The sequence below is a fragment of the Pygocentrus nattereri genome, chromosome 11 (genome assembly GCF_015220715.1).
Source record: "Pygocentrus nattereri isolate fPygNat1 chromosome 11, fPygNat1.pri, whole genome shotgun sequence".
Taxonomy (NCBI): domain Eukaryota; kingdom Metazoa; phylum Chordata; class Actinopteri; order Characiformes; family Serrasalmidae; genus Pygocentrus; species Pygocentrus nattereri.
The window spans coordinates 11,776,325-11,796,928 of NC_051221.1; the positions used below are offsets into that span (position 1 = coordinate 11,776,325).

Genomic DNA, 20,604 nt, shown 5'->3' on the forward strand with positions numbered 1-20,604 from the left:
TGATTCATAATTCAGTTATGAGTGTCAGTAAACATTGTATAAGCAAAACACAAAAGTAGTTACTTACACATTCTATTAATTATATCTACATTTATGAGCCAAATAGGCCCAGTTTTTTGTATCAACACAAACACTGAAGTTAAGGAAGTCTTTGTACACTGTGGCAGATGGAGGTCAAGTGCATTAGAAACTTGACTGGCTCTTGTATTTACAGCTGTCAGTTTCCAGCATGTGCCGTAAACATGGAGACAGCAGCACGAAACCTGATTCTGTGACTCAGTAAGAGAACACAAAAGGCATAGAGGTATCAGCTTACTTGACAACAGTAGAGAGTATTTATTTATTTATCATATTTATCTATTCATTTATTTGCTGAACTTGATTCTGATATTAAAGGTTTAGTTGTCATCAGCATTGTCCAGTTATCACATGTACTCAGACAGTGCTGATAACAACCATAAATAAATGATCACATGAACTTTATTTGCTGTACTTAATATCTGCCAGAATGTATATTCATAACACCCCGAATATTTATCCAATTATAACCTTCATTGGGTGCTCAGTGGGTTCAATTTTATTTGTATAGCCCATTGTTCATCAAACATTATTAAAACAGTTTATCCAGAAATGTTCTTTGGCAAAAAGCTTTCTCAGAGCATGAGGAAGAACCGCTGAGAGGAACCAATGCTCTAATGGAGAAACTGCCTAAGAGCACAAAGAAGAACCACTGAGAGGAACAGAGACTCAAAAGGAGAACCTCCCTGAGAGCATGAAGATGAACCACTGAGAGGAACCAACACTCATAAGGAGAACCTCCCTAAGAGCATGAAGAAGAACCACTGAGAAGAACCAACACTTATAAGGAGAACCTCCTTAAGAGCACGAAGAGGAACCACTGAGAGGAATCAAGTCTCTAAAGGAGAACATAACTAAGAGCATAAGCAAGAAACACTGAGAGGAAAGAACACTCAAAAGGAGAATATAACTAAGAGCATAAGAAAGAACCACTGAGAGGAACCAACATTCAAAAGGAGAACATAACTAAGAGCATAAGGAAGAACCACTGAGAGGAACCAACATTCAAAAGGAGAACATAACTAAGAGCATGAGAAAGAACCACAGGAACCAAGACTCAGAAGGACAAACTCTCTCAGTCCATGAGGAAGAATCAGTCAAAAGGGGACCCTTCTTAAGAACATGAGAATGAACCACTAAGAGGAACCGAGATTCAAAATTAGCAAAGTGATCTTGAAATTGAGTTTAAGAGATCTATAAAGATTATAATCCGATGCCTGTATGGGACGCCATCATTTTCAGGATTACAGTCACCTTGACTTTTTACTTCCAGACAAATTGATAACCTGACTGACGACCTGCATGGCCAAAAACTTACGTAGCTCATTTTTGTAAGGGTACAAAGCTTGTTTTGTTCTTCTCAGTAAACAAAAGACTCATCACACATCCTGTCAGCTGATCCTTGACTACAGAGCCATTACAACATGTTTTCTCATTGTCTTTCCATCACCAGAGTGATGAACAGACCCTGCGTTGGGTGCGTTGGTGTCTGTATGTATTAAAACAGGTTTATCTCCATCTCAGCATTGTTTCCTCATTTTTCCACCACATGAATGATGCATTCCATGCTTTCCCACCTGTTGGACAACTGAACATGAGTAGTCACACCCCATCACTGACCGAACTAATAAATTACCCATCAACTCCTCCCTGGATGAGAGAGTATATTAAGGCCTGCATCCTCCAGGTATCGTCCTTCTCATCTTCAGCTCCTGTCCAGAGCGTTCTAAGACTCTTCGTGTATTTCTAACTTCTCTGAGGACAAAGTGCTTTCAGAATGAATAAGGTTTTAGTTGCTGTGCTGGCTGTGGCGCTGCTCTTTGTCGCAGGTAAAATCTCTATTCCATTTTCAATATTCAGTCAATCGATTATGGATAATAGCATCTTTGTACAAGCAGATTTAAACCAAAGTTCTTTACAGGTTCACGTGAAGGACAGGAAGAAGCAAATAAATAGAATAAGAAGAGTAAAACAAGCACAAATCTAAAAAAGGTTTCCAAATATAACACAAAAATAGCAATAATATTAATAAAAGATAAGATTAAGTGAAAATAATGAAGGGTAATACCAAAAATAACAACTATAAGAGAACATTTCAAAATAAAAGCATGGTCTTAATGGTTTATTAACAAAATGACCAGGTCCATTTACACTAAAGCTGCCTCCCCATGGGTCTTTGTTCATGACCTGAAGTAGATTTGTCTGTTTTTGCTGTCAAAAAGATCATCTAAAGGAAGAATTAAGACAAGGTGCTTAAGAGTGAAAAACAATTAAAATAATTTTAAAAATGCGATAACAAAAAATACAATCAAAAAGGACATCAACAGGAAGAATTAAGACAAAGTACGTAAGAGTGAAAAGTAAAAAAAAAAAATAAGAAGAATCAAAAGAAGTCAAAAACAACAGTATTTATTACCAGTATTACCAGTAACTGAATAAATATTACCAGTATTTATTCAGTTTCATCTCTGCTGAATTGGAGAAAGATGTGAGACATTCAACTGGAGATGCAGTCAATGCATTCAGTTACTCCGACTAAGGGGTAATGGGTGAAGATGAAAGATTATCTGCATATCAATGAAAATTGTTGTGGAGCAAAGACCAAACCTATGCAAATAGAACTGAATGGGACCCAAAATGGAGCCCTGAAGAACTCAGTAAGTGATGTCACAGCTCTTGCATAAATAAAGATGAGATCTGCGGCAGTTAAGAGCTTTTTAACTGAAAAACTAGTCTCAGGTTTGTGAAGTGGGATTAGGGTTAGTGAAGGGGGAGAGTTCAGCAAAATGAACAAAAAATGAACAAAAAAACCAGCAAAATCTTTTATTATAAAGATACAGGGATATTACAAGGCATTTAATCCCTTTTTCAACCAGTTCTTTTCCCTGTTTTTCTCAAAGCTGAATTAGATTAGTTAACGCCTTGGCCAGGTTCTGTCAGCAGGCCCAAAGCTTTATTAAAGGGTTTTTAAAGGGTTAAAACAGGTTTCGAAATGGTAATGGTAGCTTTTAGAAAACAGCTGTAAGAAGTGGTGTTAAACAGCAATTTATGCACAAGTTCATATATATATATATATATATATATATATATATATATATATATATATATATATATATATATATGTGTTGTGTATCTGTATACAACTATAAGCAATATGTATATAAATATATTCTTACCTTAAAGAAAATGTTAGGGATGTCTATTCCTTCTCCTGTAAAATTACTAGGTTTGGTACCATCATATGAAGCCATATATATTGATGATTCTACCAAATGAATTGACTTGAACTTTGGATTAAAATCCTTTTGTTTTGAGCGACATATCTCAATAGTGTTTATTATATTCAGATAAATGATTGAATGTTCCATTTTTTCACCATGAAAACAATCGTAACACTACTAAAACCTTACCAAATGTTTCAGTAGTGACTGTTACAGTGGTGACAATTTTAGCTAATTTTGAGCAGAACTCAGAAACACAAGCCAGTACATGACAAACACAGCTTTGAACAGCTGAACACACAGGAAATTGTCATAGTTTCATTAAAACTGGGATCTGACTGCTCACCATATGGCCATGAGGGACAGGGATGCAGCCCCACTTCTTGCTCTAAAATGCAGGGCATGATTAAAACAAGTCTCCGCCCACAAACTAAAACTCCTAGTGTTTTGGTAGTGACATGAAAACATGGGACAGCTTTTTTAAATGATTTTTTTTACTTTTTAAAAATGAAAACTAAATCTAAATATTTTAAAAATGTTAACAAAAATGCGAAAAGTATAAGTGTTCATTTCAGGCTGCACAGTGACTCATTAGTCTTTTTTATCACTGTATTATATCTAAATAAGCCAGAAATTAGTGGAAAAGAGCCCCAGAAACTTAACTGTTCTGAATCTGTAGCATTCTGAACACTGACTGACACAGTGTGGCCTGCAGCGTTAGTGTTGAGTTAAAAGAGTTTCAGAACTTTAGTCAGAAACTCCAGTCATTAAAAAGCTGTGATGCTCTTTCGCTGCCTTTTACCTGTAGAATTTATCTTATTAGCACATGATAGCACAGTTAAGATATCAGAGAAAATTGATCATATTTCCACACTGAGTTCAATGTGACACACTGCAGATGAGTCAGATCTTAAGAGCAGCAGGCGGTATTTGAATGTTCATAGAGAGTTAACAGAATGTACTAAACCCATCTCTGCCTTAAAGCACCACACCCCTGAGGCATCCTGAGATCTCCTGTTACACCATCTAACCTTCTCAAATAACCTTACAGCTCCTAAATACATTACAGGACTTACAGTTATAGAGACCAACAATAAAACAAAACAATAAAAATACCAAAAAAATAAATACAATAATAAAAAATACAATCAAAAAGGACACCAACAAGAAGAATGAAGACAAAGCCTTTAAGAGTGAAGAATAATCTTTATAATAAAAAATAATGAGAATCAAAAGAAAGTCAAAAACAGCATCAAAAGGAAGAATAAAGGCAAAGTGCAGTAAAAATAGTAATCAAAACGAACATCAACTGGAAAAACAGGAGTGAAAAACAAACAATAAACACAAAGTGCTTAAGAGTGAAAACTCTAAAAATAAGAAGAATAAAATCAAAAGAAAGTACAAAGTACATTGAGTAGAATAAAAGTTTTACATTTATAGAGACCAACCAGTCAAAATAACCATTAACTACAAGTCATTCATTTTTCAGGGTCAGAATAAAAGCAGGAAACATATATAACAGAAAATGACAAGTAAATATATCACTTTTTTTCAGTATTTATTTTGTCCACTCTTTACCTTCATTCCGGCTTCCATTCTCTTCAGGAGACTTGCTTTCAGTGTCTCAAAGAAATCTGCAGGGATGTTTTCCACACCTCAAAGTTCAGTCTTAGAAGTTGTTTTTTTATTTTAGATTTATGTTAATAATCAAAAACTTTAAAAAGGAACTTCAGAGAAGACAAAAAAAAGAAAAGAGAAAGACAGGGAAGGAAAGGGAAGGAGCAAGAGAAACAGAGAGCTGGAGTAAGAGGAGAGAGAGAGAAAGGCAGAGAGAGAGAGAAAGAGAAAGAGAGACAAAGAGGGAGAGACACATCAGTGACAGAACAGGAACAACAGAGTTATAGACGTGGAACATAATAAACTTATAAAAGGTTACAAGAATGCGGTTTGGGATGAGCAGGTTCTTTTGTTTTTTTATTAAAAGGAAGAAAATAAAAAGGCTCTAGTATTCAGTCTGGAAATCTGCTCCACCTCCACACAGGCATACTCCCAGGTCATGGGTCGGTTCATGTTTGACTGGTTTATGCTTGGCCTGGTTAATATTTGGCCTGGTTCATGCTTGGATTGGTCCTTGTTGGTCCAGTTCATACTTGATCTGGTTCATGCTTGGATTGGTTCTTGCTCAGTCCAGTTCATACTTGGCCTGGTTCATGCTTGGATTGGTTCTTGCTTGGTCCAGTTCATACTTGGCCTTGCTCTTGCTTGGATTGGTTGTTTCTTGGTCCAGTTCATACTTGGTCTGGTTCTTGCTAGGATTGGTTCATGTTTGGTCCAGTTCATACTTGGTCTGGTTCTTGCTAGGATTGGTTCATGTTTGGTCCAGTTTATACTTGGTCTGGTTCATGCTTGGATTGGTTCTTGTTTGGTCCCTTTCATAATTAGCCTTGTTCATATTTGGCCTGTTTATACTTAGCCTGGTTCATTTGTGGACTGGTTCATGTTTGGTTCATTTCATATTTGGCCTTGTTTATCCTTGTCCTATTTCATGCTTGGACTGGTTCATGTTTGGTTTAAGCTCAGGCTGGTTCCCAAAACTGGACTCTATATAAAGCCCCCAGTTTAAGGCCAGATTGAGTTTATAATCTCTGTTTAAGCAGCCTAGAGTTTGAGAAAATGTACACTACAGCATTATAACCTTTTATCACCAGTGGGTTTTCTATTTGTTTTATACTGTTAAAACTGCAAGGTTCATTTACATTGTGTGAACAATTATGAATTAATTGATAGAAGTTATCCTCATTATTAACCAATTTTAAAGTAAAAAAATTCTTTACAATGTTAATGTTTTGCTACAACAGTGACAAAACACTGATTGTGTTTACATACACTTAATAATCCAAAAATCAGATTTTGTCAGCAATCCAATCAACACATTTTCGGTACCATGAGCTGCTTTCAAACATGCATAGACTGGTAAATCGGAAAGAAATCAGAGTAAGAATTTACATGCACTGAGAAATCTGATTACTGGGCTAAAATCCAGCTCCCTTTATTGGATTTCTTAATCAGATTTCTAGATCTTACTCTGATCTGAGAAATCGGTGTATGCTGTTTAGATGATTATTTCAATAATCAGATAACTGCAGAAATCTGATTATGATCAGATCACTGAGTGCATATAAACACATTATTTTATGTTATGTGAAGTTTCCTAATGAAATTTTAAAAGCACATATTGTGTTAAAAGTCTATAAAAAGTTGAAGTGGTATTTCATGTTTTTAATGATTTTGCTTTTTGTTCTCGTAAATGTGTAACATGCACCTTCTCTCTTTCTCTCTTTCTCTCTCTCTCTCTCTCTCTCTCTCTCTCTCTCTCTGTAGCTGAGGGGCTGAACTGTTACTCCTGTTCAGTGGGGATTTTCGGGAGGTGTTTCGCAAGCAGCTCACAAACCTGCAGCAACACCCAAAACAGCTGCTTTACGGGACAAGCAGGTACGACAGCACATACTTATAGTACCTTGAACACACTGCACACCATGAGCACAATGTTCTCAGACACGTCTATCCTGAGGCTCATTCCTACATTCACACCAGCAAATATTCACACATTCCTACAGTCACTCCTGATAACAGACATAGTTTCACATACACTTACGAAAACCACATTTTATACAGAACCCATTCCATCAAGTGATCATTCACACCACAGGGTTCACAACAACCATCAAGTTCACCTTTAAAACCAGTCACAGATTTCAGCCTTTGATTGACTTTTGATTGAATAAATGCTGACGATGTTGGACGCTGCTGAATCCACGTAGATCTCTGATGTTGAATTGGCACTGATCTTGCTTGCTGTTCTGGCCATTGAGCACTGGAAAATCAACCATGTTAAACATTGATCCAGCTTGATTCAACCGCAAGAAGTGTAGCGAAGGGTAGAAGAATGGAGTGCTGATCTCCATCCAGGCTGGTCCAGAGAATTTTCTCTGTTAAAAATGATCTAATTTATCTTAGTTTAATGTCCTTTCAATGTTTTATGGTCTTTTTCTTCATAACAAGCATTAAAAATCACTAATGCTGCGCTAACATCACAGTAGCTAGCTTAATTTTCTGTTCCACCTTAAATAGTCCAGCAGTTTTGATGTCTGAAGTGCCAGAATGTAACTGCTGCTCCATTTAAGGTGGAACAGAAAATTCAAACAATAAGCTGGAGCAAATTTGACTTTGGCTTCATACCACTGAAGAATTAGGGGTGGGTGATAATAAATAATTGCCCCCCTCTTTGAAGGCATATGATGCCCAATGTAACTAAAGCCCAGCAGTGGGGAGCTGAACTTTACCCTTTTCTGCTGTCACTGCAGATGGGCAGGGTCGTAGCTGATAATGTTTTGTTCTTTTAATTTGAAGTAATGTTCTTTTATTGGAGGGTTGTCCTATTTCATAGGGGAAGACAACTGCCACCCCTTGGAACACAGTACAAAGGGGCAAGGTGACAGTTGAAAACAAGTGGCAGAAATAAAAAATGAGATTGGACCAATGTATACCAGTGGCAAAAGCTAATATATTTAAGCACAAGTGTTTACCTCCAAAATTCAAAATCCAGGCAGGAAAATGATCGGTCAAATGATAATACAATGAATAAACAAAATTCCTGATGTTGACCACAAGTGGTGATTGTTCTGCCTTCACTGTGCGTCTGCGTACACAGCTATGCAGACAGCTTAACACTCTTCCTTAAGTGACCAAGACACGTGGTGGAGTCTTTAAGTGTTTTAATGGAAGCGGTGTAAAACTAGGAAAAAAATAAAAACCAGGAAACATGACTTTCAGTTCCAACATATAAATAAATGAACCACTTATCATGTAAAGCAAAAGATATCAACTGAATTGGCTGTGGGGTTGTTACAATACACTACAGTCAAGTTGAGGTATCACAAACACCAAAACACAGAAGCTAACAGTGGCTGACTAGCATAAATCCACAGATCAAACTATGCTATAAAACAAAAACATCTAGCAAACAGAAGGCACAAAGAGTCTACAAAAAAGGTCCAATTAACTAAATACTCACAGATAATGCCTGAACAACAAGGAATAAAGATTGAGTTTTGACTGCTGCTTGCAAGCTCCTCCATGTTGCTCAGAATGCTGCAAAGTGTCACTGCAGGAACTGCACCACTAGGGGGGCAGTACCAATGCTAAGCATGAGTCAGAACACTCCCCACCTGGCATCTTTCAAGATGCCAAACGGTCATAACAAATGTGATCATGCATGTCACTTATTCACATCCTCAGACAGCAGAAGGATGACTTCAGAGATAGGCCTCAAGAACTGTTTGTGTGTGCCATCCTTACTTATCTTCACTTCAACTTTTCTGATCTTCTTATCAGCACTGGGAAAGGTTTTTATGATCAAGCCAACCGGCCAGTCATGTCTCTTAGCTTGATTGTCCTTTAACAGGACGATGTCTCCTTCTTTCAGGTCACGTTTGTCATTTCTCCATTTGCGGCGATCTTGGAGAACAATAGCGTATTCCTTTCTCCATCGCTCCCAGAATGTATTGGCCAAACATTGCACTTGCCGCCACTGACGTCTGAAGAGATCACTGTTGTCAAAGTGGCCTGGAGGTATGGGGGGTGTGCCAATCTCCTGGGTAAGGAGCATGTTTGGAGTGAGAATAAGTGGCTGATCAGGATCTGTAGACACTGAGGTGAGTGGTCTAGAATTAACTATGGCAGTGACCTCAGCCATGAATGTCACCAGAACTTCGTAAGTAAGCCTTGTTGAGCCAAGTTGGAGAAGCATTGCATCGAGAATGCGACGTGCTATGCCAATCATCCGTTCCCAGCTACCACCCATATGTGAAGAATGTGGAGGGTTGAAGATCCACCTGCACCCCTGATCTGTCAGAAAGCTCTCAACTTCCTTGCTGTTGCAGCCATCAGCTGTGATTTGGAGTTCTTTGCAGGCTCCCACAAAATTGGACCCACAGTCAGATCTTAATTGCTTTGCTGCTCCTCGGATAGCAAAGAAACGTCTGAGAGCGTTAATGAAACTGGAAGCCTCCATTGTTTCAACAACCTCGATGTGGATGGCTCGTGTACTCATACAAGTGAAAATGGCGGCCCAGCATTTTCTGTTCGCATGGCCTCCACGTGTTCTTCTGGAAACAATGGACCATGGGCCAAATACATCCAGTCCTACATAGGTGAAAGGAGGTTCTGTGCTTAAACGGTCAATAGGCAGGTCTCCCATTTTTTGTTCTTGAGTTTTGCCACGTAGCTTGCGACAGGTTACACAGTTATATATTACATTACTGATGGCTCGTTTTCCACCAACAATCCAAAATCCAGCTGTTCTTATGGATCCCTCAGTAAAATGCCGGCCTTGATGGTGGACTTTTTGGTGGTAGTGTCTGATGAACAATTTGGTTACATGGTGTCTGCCTGGAACGATCACTGGGTGCATCTCGTCTTGTGTGAACTGTGATCTATGGAGTCTTCCTCCAACTCTAAGAACTCCTTGTGAATCAACAAAGGGGCAGAGTTTCGCAAGGGAGCTGTGTTTCTGAATGAGGCTTCCTCTTTTGATGCATTCAATCTCATCTGCAAAAACCTCTTTCTGAACTGTGCATATGATACTTGCTTTTGCTTGTTCAAGTTCTTTGAGGAGGGGCTTATTGCACACATGCCAGCCGTGGCAGGAGCTGTCATTTGCTGCTTCTGTGAAGGACTGTGCAATGTGCAAGAGGCGAGCAAGAGCTCTTGTGAGTGCCTTCCAACTTGAAAAACGTTCAAACCGAGCACTGCCAAGCTGACTCTCTACCATTCGTGTAGCCTTTACTGTGACCTCTGGACGTATCTCTGTGTCTGATGTGGGATCAACAAGAGGGAACGTAGGCTGGCTTGATGTACTCTGTTGTACTTCACTCAGAAAAGCAGGGCCAGTGAGCCAGGAAGAAAGGGCAAGCTGTTTCGCAGAAAGTGGTCTTGTGGCATGGTCAGCTGGATTTAAGCTGGTGGGCACGTAGTTCCATTGGTTTGCTTGTGTTGAACACCTAATTCGATGCACTCGGTTGTGAACATAAACATAGAATCGCCTGGATTCATTAAAAATGTAGCCAAGCACAACCTTACTATCAGTGAAGAATTTCATGTCATCTATTGGAGTGTCTAGTTCCTCTGTGATGATTTCTGCAATCTCCACTGCAAGCACAGCCGCACATAGTTCGAGCCTTGGTATGGTAAGTTCAGGTTTGGGAGCTAGCTTGGCTTTTCCAAAGATGAATCCCACATGGCTTTTTTCTTCAGCATCAGTGACTTTAAGATACGCAACAGCGCCAATAGCTTTGCTTGATGCATCACAGAACACGCAAACTTCTTTCTTCTGAGCTGCAGAGACTGGCAGTGTTGTGTAGAGCCTAGGAATTTTCAACTCTTCTAGGTCTTTGAGGGATTTGGTCCACTGCTGCCATTCTGCGTACTTCTCTGTAGGTAATGGTGCATCCCATTCGTGAGTGTCAGATGTGAGCTCTCTTAGGATTAAGCGACCTTGGACACTGACAGGTGCAGCAAAGCCAAGAGGATCGAATAGGCTGTTAATTGTTGATAACACCGCATGACGTGTGAATGGCTTATTATCAACACTCACTTCAAATGTGAATGTGTCTGTCAAAATGTCCCACCTAAGACCCAGGCTCCGCTGCATGGGAGGAAGGTCATGCCCAACATCAAGGTCCTGTAGGCCTTTAGCCAAGTCTTCACCTGAAAATGCCCTCATGACATCAAGGCTATTGGATACAATTTTGTGAAGTCTGATGTTGGATTGAGCCAGCATGTCTTTCGCTTTGCTGAGTACAGTGATGGCTTCTTCTGCACATGGAAAAGATTTCAAACCATCGTCAACATAGAAGTGCCTCTCTATGAACTGTCTCACTTCAGCGCCAAAGGTCTTTTCTCCCTCTATAGCTGACCGCTTAAGGCCGTACATGGCCACTGCTGGGGAGGGACAATTTCCAAACACATGAACTTTCATGCGGTACTCTACCACATCACTGTCAAGGTCGTGACCATGAAACCATAGGAAACGGAGGAAGTCACGATGATCTGCTCTGACCAGGAAACTGTAATACATCTGTTCAACATCAGCCATCACAGCAACAGGTTCTTTCCGGAAGCGAATGAGAACCCCATGCAAACTGTTATTCAAATCGGGGCCCTGTAAGAGCACATCATTGAGTGAGACGCCACCACATTTTGCACTTGAGTCAAACACAATTCTGATTTGTCCTGGTTTCTGGGGGTGGTAAACCCCAAAGCTAGGCAGATACCAGCACTCCGTGTTGCTTTCCAAAGGAGGGGCAGGTTCAGCATGCCCATTGATGAAGATCTTTTCCATAAAAGCTACAAAATGATCTTTCATTTCTTGTTTCTTTTGCAGGGTGCGACGAAGTGACATAAGTCGAGTGAGGGCTTGATCCCGGTTGTTTGGTAGGCGTTGCCTGGGAACACGAAATGGTAGAGGTGCCACCCAACTGTTTGTCTCATCTTTAACAAACTCCTTGTTCATGATGTGGAGGAATTTTTCATCCTCAATGGAAAGAGCGAGTTTGTTGCTGTCCTCTGAACAGTTGAAGAACTGTCTCTCTGGGTTCTCTTTCATTGGTGTGTATGTAGGCAAGACTTTGGGGCATGTCTGCTGCTCATGTGCCAATTTCTCTTTCACAGAGATGCTGTTCTCACACGGAGTAAGATAGCTGTGACGTCCATTCTCCAAGATGTTAGTTTTGAAGACATTCACAATAGGTCTATGAGCACCACCTAAGCAGACATCACCGATAATGACCCATCCTAAATCCAGGTGCTGGGCATAGGGAGCATTATGTTTCCCGTTACGTTGGCTTCGAACTTTGTGCACGCGGATGATGTCTCGCCCCAGTAATAGAAGAATTTCAGCAGAAGGGTCGAGAGGTGGAATCTTATTGGAAATCTCCCTGAGATGAGGGTGGCTGTGTGCAGCTTCTGGTGTAGGAATTTCCTCTCTGTTATTTGGAATTTGGTTGCACTCAATGAGGGTAGGAAGTCGCAGGTGAACATTCCCGTCAGCTGACTCTACCATGAAGCCCACAGCGCGCCTCCCAGCTGTGTCTACTGTGCCAGAGCACGTTTTGAGAGCATAGGGGAAACTGTTGCTGTGTACATTGAAAATGTCAAAGAATGCAGACCTTGCCAATGATACATTGCTCTGATCATCCAATATGACATACATCTTGACCTTCTTTTCTGGATGCCCTTCTGGATAAACATGCACTAGGCATATTTTAGAACAAGATTTGCCTTGGAACCCCTGTCCACAGACTTCTGTGCATGTAGAAGTTAGAATAGCTGAATCATGCTCATGATGCTCCCCACCATGGTCTACAGGAGGTGTGTCAGATTCCTTATTGACCCAAGGTGCAGGGCCTGCGTGGAGAGCAGAAACATGACGATTGCTATCACACTCTGAACAGTGAATGACTGCTTTGCACTCTTTTGCCTGATGTGCAGTGGAAGCACAGCATTTGAAACATACAAAGTGCTCCTTCAGGAAAGTCATACGTTCCTCAAGTGGCTTTTCCCTGAAACCCCTGCACTTCCTGAGGGAATGAGGTTTCTTGTGCATAGGACATTCCTTTTCAGGATCTATTACAGGTCTCTTAGACACAGAGGAGGATGGCTGCTGTTCAACCTTTGTTTTGTTAACTGTGACAGGATCTCTCCAGCGTTTTGATTGAACTTTATCACTGCGAAGGGGCACTGTGTTGGGCGTTGGAAGGCTGAAGCTTGGGTCCGTCCTCATTTCTGCATTGCAACGCACAAAATCCACAAAATAGGAAAAGGGTGGATATGGTACATCATACTCTCTTTTGTACCTAAACCCCTGACTCATCCATTGCTCTTGGAGGTTGTAAGGTAGTTTCTCAACAATAGGGTTAATCCCTCTGGCTGTGTCAAGAAAGCTGAGCCCTGGTAAGTAACCCTCGCATTTTGCTGCTTCGATTTCGAGGAGCAGATCTGCAAGCTCTTGAAGCTGGAGGTAATTTTTATGTGCAACTCTTGGAAACTTCTCGAGTCTTGAAAAGAGAGAACCTTCGATGGCTTCTGGAGAGCCATAACACCGGTCAAGTCTCTGCCACACCATATACAGGCCTGTGTCAGGTTGATTGATGTGAACTGCTCTCATTCTTTTAGCATGCTGCAGTGCCTCACCGCTTAACCACTTTATGAGAAGATCAAGCTGCTCACTTGATTTAAGGTCAAGCCCTTCAGTAGCATTGAGAAAGCTAGATTTCCATGACAAGTAATTAGCAGGCTGATTGTCAAATGTTTTCAAACCTGCTGTGACTAAATCTCGACGAGCTAGGTAAATAGCTAAATCTGACACATTGGAAGACTTGGGCTGGATGTTGTGACTAGGCTGTCTCCTTTTACTGGCATCACTGTAATACTGTGGATGCTTCGGAGGACTAAGAGTGGTGTCACTAAAGTTTAGCTGGGTATTAGATTGTGGCCTTTGCTTCTGTTGAGGTTGAGAAGCTATGCCCCCTGGTGTTGGCAAGCCTTTATTGGCACTCTGATCTTCGGGGTTTATAGTATTAACATGCTGTGACACTGATGTGACGGTTTCTACATTTACAGTACTTGGCTGAGTAGGGTGGTGAACTTGCTGAGGAGCAAAGTGAGTCTGGATATATTCACTGGTGCGCCCAAGTGACTGACGATGTGATGTACACTGGCTGACTTTACTACAGTGCTCATTGATTTCTACATCTGTAGCTGCTTCAAGTACTTGAGCTTCCGCTGATGCTGCCTCAGCTTCACACTCCTCCTTAAGAGCATTGAGTGTTGCTTCTATACGTGCTTTCTCTATGGATGCATTTGCATCAATCTGGGCCTGTTCCACTTTCATGGCTATTTCACGCTTAGCATATACAGCTCGTGTGCGTGCTGCTTCAGCCTTGGCTCTAGCACGAGCTGCAGCAGCACTGACTGAGGACTTACTTGAGCGTCGTGAAGAGGAGGAAGATGAAGAGCACTCAGACCGTACTTCCAGTCCATGAAGATCAGGGTCACCAGCTTTTGTCTCTGCCATTGTTGTTGTTGATGCAAGCAGTTGTGTCTCCAGTCCAATCTTTAGATGAAGCTATCTTTTTACTGTTCTGCCTTCACTGTGCGTCTGCGTACACAGCTATGCAGACAGCTTAACACTCTTCCTTAAGTGACCAAGACACGTGGTGGAGTCTTTAAGTGTTTTAATGGAAGCGGTGTAAAACTAGGAAAAAAATAAAAACCAGGAAACATGACTTTCAGTTCCAACATATAAATAAATGAACCACTTATCATGTAAAGCAAAAGATATCAACTGAATTGGCTGTGGGGTTGTTACAATACACTACAGTCAAGTTGAGGTATCACAAACACCAAAACACAGAAGCTAACAGTGGCTGACTAGCATAAATCCACAGATCAAACTATGCTATAAAACAAAAACATCTAGCAAACAGAAGGCACAAAGAGTCTACAAAAAAGGTCCAATTAACTAAATACTCACAGATAATGCCTGAACAACAAGGAATAAAGATTGAGTTTTGACTGCTGCTTGCAAGCTCCTCCATGTTGCTCAGAATGCTGCAAAGTGTCACTGCAGGAACTGCACCACTAGGGGGGCAGTACCAATGCTAAGCATGAGTCAGAACAGTGATCAATGGTGTAAAATCTAGTATTTTTAATTTAACTTTATAAACGCTTTGGAAAGTATTAGCTCAATGATGCATACTACGACTTTCATTATTCAAAGAAATACAAGTACTACTTACATAAATATGAGGTTGTGTGCATGTCTGTTGTGTAGATGCAACGTAAGTGTGATAAATCTCCAAAACTCCAACTGCGTTCTTCAACTGAATTTACTATGCTGTCAACATTGAACCATCACTGCATAAACACAGTGAGTGATGGTTCTTTCAGTATTAACTCGCACCAGAACTGACTTTAGATCAGCTGCTATTCATCCATCAGTGGGTGCTGTTGAATCAGCTTTGGATCAGCGCTCAACATGGTTGAATTAATAAGTAAGATCACATCAACACCGCTTCAATGAAAGTGTGAAAGGGGTGTATTTATGCTTTTATAACTTCATAGAACGTAGAAAGTTCCATCAACATTGTCTGAACAGTAGAGTTTGCATATTGATCTAACAATATGCCACCACCAACAACCAAACCACCTTCTACTGCCAACTCCATCAAGCAACAATGTTTTCACAGCTGCCCACATTATTTTTTTGGTAAAATTTTCCAAAGAACCTGCATAATTCAAACACTGAGATGTAAACAAAGTCATTTAAAGTGGTTTGGTTTGAAATAGTTAATTATAGAGAAAGTAGACCAGATTTCTTTACAGTGGTGGTGATGGGAACCAGGGTTCATCATGACTACAACACAAATAGAGCAATTTTTGTTTACTACCCAGAAACACCAGTGAACCTACATGAGTCTCCTGAGTGTTTGCATGTAATGTTGATGATGGCAAAATAGATGTAATTCTGAAAAAATGCAAAATAGATGTAATTCTTTTGCCTCACAACCTCCTGCATGTACCTCTCCACCTTGAATCAAAATGAGAAATATGTTTAAGGTAAAAACCTTACCTAAAAACTATCACAACTATCTCAAGCATCAGGCAGAGCATTCATAAGGGTAATATGGTCACCAAAGTGTCAGGAAACAGACACTTTTTCACTGTTTGGTAACTTCATCCTTTTCTCTTGTTTCTCTCTTTTCTCAGCGTTCAACTTGACTGGTGCTCTGAATTTCTACACCAGCGGCTGCATCAACTCCACTAACTGCGTCACCACCACGGGGACTGTTCTGGGTGTCGGTTACACCGTCACCCAAACTTGCTGCAGCACGGACCTCTGCAATGGAGCCAGCAGCGTTCGGCTGCCACTCACTGCAGCTGTTGGCGCCGCCCTGCTGGCCACCACTTGGAGCTTCATGTAGAAAAACTCCAGCTTACATAATTTTCTATTATCCAAGCTGTTTCCAGTCAAAATTGTGGGGAATGTTCTATACTCTCTAATTTGAGACATTTAAGTATCATGAAGGCTCTGAGAAGTAAAGTAAACATGGGAATGTGCATAGCATTCGGTCCATAGGACTGGGGCTGGGAACCAATCATTTAACTGACTTATTAGGGAAGAAAAAAGGCAAAGTCAAACCTGATAAGCTTCTCTTTTCTGGATGCTTGAATATGATAGGAACAAAATGTTACTGTATTGACTATACTTTTTTAGTTGCTTTGTCTGTCTCTGAGGCAATGTGATGCATGTGATACAACAGAAAATACTACCAGTCATCATGCTGAAATCGACCCTCTTGTAGGAGAAAACTGTTTTTGAATGAAGTTTTTTTTTTTAAATGAAGTATTTCTTAAATAAAGAGAACTAATTTTTACTGAGATTTACTTTTTCTTGTGTGGTTCATGACATTTCAACAGGTGTTCAATTGTGTAATCTCAATAGAAAAGTATTGACCAATAGAACTGGACACTGGAGCAGCTACACACTACAGATGAGCCATAGACCACCAGAACATTTTCAATGAGCTTTGGCGTGGGTTCTACAAGTCTCCCATCCTCCTCTGGTGTATTGGTAATAGTGGTAAAGTCCATTGCCGTCCGCTATCTGACCAGAATCTCTCATAGATGCTCAACTGAGTTGAGATTTGGAGGCTGTGAAGAACATAGGATTATCATCATTCTCATACTTATCAAACCACACAGTAACCCCCTGCACCTAATAACAATGCTGGAAGAGACTATTTTAATCAGGATAGAAATGTTTCATCCTAAAATAAGGGGAAAAGTGGACTACTCAGCAGCACTTCTTTGTAATAAGATGTTTATGAAGTAGCCCTTCAATATCTCTATGTGGTTGTGGATGGACTGTGCTCACACTAATGCATGAGCACTAATTAATGTACTACTCTTGCATGAGCACTAATGAATGAGCACTAATGAATGTACTACTCTTGCCACATTTGCCAACCTATTGACGTCTTGCCCAAAGAAATGTATATGTTCCTTAAGTCATATGTTCCTTAATCATGCACTACACCAGTCTGAAAGCAACTGCACTCATTAGGTTTCTCCACTTATTTACTAATGCAATAAGGCATAAGAGCCCATGCATTACTGCAATTTTGTCACAGGGAAGGGTGTTCTTAGGCACATCATCAAGCAGAGTGCATAAAATCTCCCCGCCCCATGATAAAATCACAATAACGCAATTCCTTGAGTGGCATATTGCTTTTATAAAATAGCAGCCAATGTAAATTATGACCAAATAAATGTTTAAGAAAATAAGTTGTTATTATTATTAATAAACATAAACAAGTATTATGCCAAGAAATGTAGTTCCTTTAGAGTATGGTATTGTGGCCAAGCATGACCATGGACTTTGTAAGTACCAGATCACCAAATTACCATCATAAGTCTTATTGTGGCATCCCCTGTCACCCATCCCCTTACTGAGCACTGCCTCTCGTCCCATGGCAATGTTTGGGATACGGGGTTCAGATGCAAGGCATAATTATACAGGGCTAATCCCACGTCACCCCTCCTACCACGCTGGTGCTGAATCTCACATAACGCCCTGCTCCCTATATAGTGCATTATGTAGGAAGTTAAACACTGGATCCTGCAGCCCAGCAGTGCAAATAAAGCTAGTCATTTGGACTTAGCCACACCCATTTTCAATAAATAATGCACTGTTTGGCTGTAGAGGCTAGAATGTCTAAACTTTCATAGCTAGAACACTGTTTAGGGAATGTGGAGCCATTTGGGATTCAGCCTGGGTTTGACGCGACTTCTGACTGAAACACAGACATTTGAAGAATGTAATCCATTCAAGTGACATTTTTAGGCTTTTATACTGCCATTTTACAGTTAATCATACAGTAAGTACTGTACTTACAGTACTGTTTTATTTTTATTTAGGCTGTTTGCTGCCTTACAGGTCTTACTTATGAGAACTTACTGCCTTATGAGAACTTACGAGTCTGATTCTAGTTAAGAACATAAGTTGTCAGCTTCCCAGTTTAAATAAAAATTGGTTCTTACTTCAACAGTACACTAGTCGTCCATGTGAGCAGCATTAGAGTCAAAGATTATCCCACTAACAACACAAGGGTTTTTCATGGCGCAGTAATACATTGTGAATTCAGCCATTGTGAGGTGGTCTTAGATCTGTGTATTGTGTAATTTCCACTGGCTTTGAAAGCGCTTCAGCCAACCAGGAACGGAGCTATCCATTTTATAATGAACATTTTCCTTCAATTTGTCACTCATTTGTAGATCCATTTTAAATGATAAAACCAATTGTTACTCACAGTGTTACCAGAGTTTTGATCTTGAATAATTTTGTTGAGGTGAAGTCCAAAATCTAGGTCCAGGTCTTGAACAATGTCTTACTACAGTGGTTCTAAGCCCAGTTCTCAGAGCCCCCAGACAGTTCGGTTTGAGTAAAAACGTTGACCATCTGAGGGGCCCGGAGGATGACGTCAGGAACCACGACTCTACTATATGGTAGATTTCAGGGCTCCAGACCTACAGAGGCAGGACTGAGGTGGAATGATCAGAATGAAGGTCCTCTCTTGTCAATAGCAGTAAGTCAGTGTTGTCAGCTTTAAGAAGGGCTCAGGCTTAGAAATACATTCAGTAGTTGCTGACAGAACCTGCTAGAAATGGCTAAAAATCCTGTGAGCTCATGAATCAACTGGAGTCCACCCATCTTTGCCACCTGAGAAAAGAAGAGAAAAAGAAACTGGTTGAGTTTCATTCCCTCTCTCATCTGCTGTTGGCCCCTCTTAAACAAAATTGTCTTTGACTAATCTTTCACCAAACAGTTTTGTTTGCAGTCCTTTCTGAAGATCAGGCCATTGTCAAGTAACGTTCTTTTCATGATACACCTGTTGGCTGAAAGTTCACACCACATGAATCATCGCAAAGTTCTTGAACGTGGCTATCAAAGTCAATCCAATGTAGTGTTTTTTAGATACTCAGACTGTCATTAATTCATGTTCAGATACTCAAACTGTGATTAATCCAGGTTTAGATACTTAACCTGTGATTATTAATCCAGGTTTAGATGGTAAGGAATTTATAACTGTAAACAAGCAACATGTTAGATCCAACTAAGTTTAAAGTGAGCAGAATAAGCAAGAAATATTGCATGGTGAGACAGAAGCATGGATCCAGAACACTGAGAAGATTGTCTGTAATTTAAAGTGTAACTTATTAGAGGCGCAAGCAAGCATCAAACAAGCAACTGTCTCACTGTCCACTATCTTTGTACATCAGTAATGAGGAGGTAATGCTGTGTGGATGAACTAATTGAGTCTCCAGAGGAAGCACTAGTGCTGTAGTAGTAAATCAGCATGTTCAGATGTGAAGCCCAAGAAAACAGTGTTTGCGAGAACATTTTAAGTAGCATAGAATGGGTTAAACGTTTGCTCATATGTTTATGCTCTGTTTTGAATGATAAACATGAAGATGCAACATTACAGACTACATTTACACTCAGTTTTTTTTTTTTTTTTTAATGAAACCTCTACTGTTTGCAAAATAAGAGACTGACCAATGCACATCATTATCATATCACACAGCGCCACGATGCAGGCCACCATCTGCTGCTGCTAATTACATGGCAGACCACCCAAAGGACCAAAGCTAATGGTCAGAGCTAGAAGCCACATACTAACTCCCACTCAATGGCTCATTATAGAGGCCCCCCACGAGACAGGAAATCCTAATGTAAGGTCCAGCTAATCTAAGCACAGGCTAACTATTCACAGGTAATTAGGCCGTCCCACACATGGCCACATGACGGTCACTGAGCCGGGACTGAAGTGTGGGTGGATGTCTGCTCCTCAGCAGCACAGAAGATGAGCTTGTTTACATTTTTGAGGGGCTATGGAAAAAGAAACACTTAACAGTAATACTGCACTTTCTATGAACATTACATCTATAAAAATCCATGAACACATTCATAGCATGTCATCATTCATTATTACATTCGTAAGACATGATAAACACAGCAATAATTATTTATGAAAATATTATGCTTTATAAATTGTTAACACAATATTGTCAGTGCTAAAAAAAATTCTGTCTCAGCTTGCATTATGGATTCATATTTTTACTGATAGACATATTATTATATTATTTTTCTCCCCTATCTGAATACTAAAGGTGTCCCACAAGG

At 40.2% G+C, this 20,604-nt stretch overlaps 1 protein-coding gene across 1 annotated transcript; it reads left to right on the forward strand.

Moving 5' to 3' along the window:
* Positions 1–1,762: 1,762 nt before the first annotated feature.
* On the forward strand, positions 1,763–16,801 carry lye (lymphocyte antigen-6, epidermis). The gene is made up of 3 exons (XM_017711952.1): positions 1,763–1,907; positions 6,681–6,791; positions 16,128–16,801. The coding sequence occupies exons 1-3, from the start codon at positions 1,856–1,858 to the stop codon at positions 16,340–16,342; spliced, it is 378 nt and encodes a 125-aa protein (XP_017567441.1). The 5' UTR covers positions 1,763–1,855; the 3' UTR covers positions 16,343–16,801.
* Positions 16,802–20,604: the final 3,803 nt, after the last annotated feature.

Bases quoted from the DNA above. Each gene is read 5' to 3' on its own strand.
- lye (XM_017711952.1), top strand. From the start codon at position 1,856: ATGAATAAGGTTTTAGTTGCTGTGCTGGCTGTGGCGCTGCTCTTTGTC. The intron at 1,908-6,680 runs GTAAAATCTCTA...CTCTCTCTGTAG, and splicing joins GGCGCTGCTCTTTGTCGCAG to CTGAGGGGCTGAACTGTTAC. The intron at 6,792-16,127 runs GTACGACAGCAC...CTCTTTTCTCAG, and splicing joins CTGCTTTACGGGACAAGCAG to CGTTCAACTTGACTGGTGCT.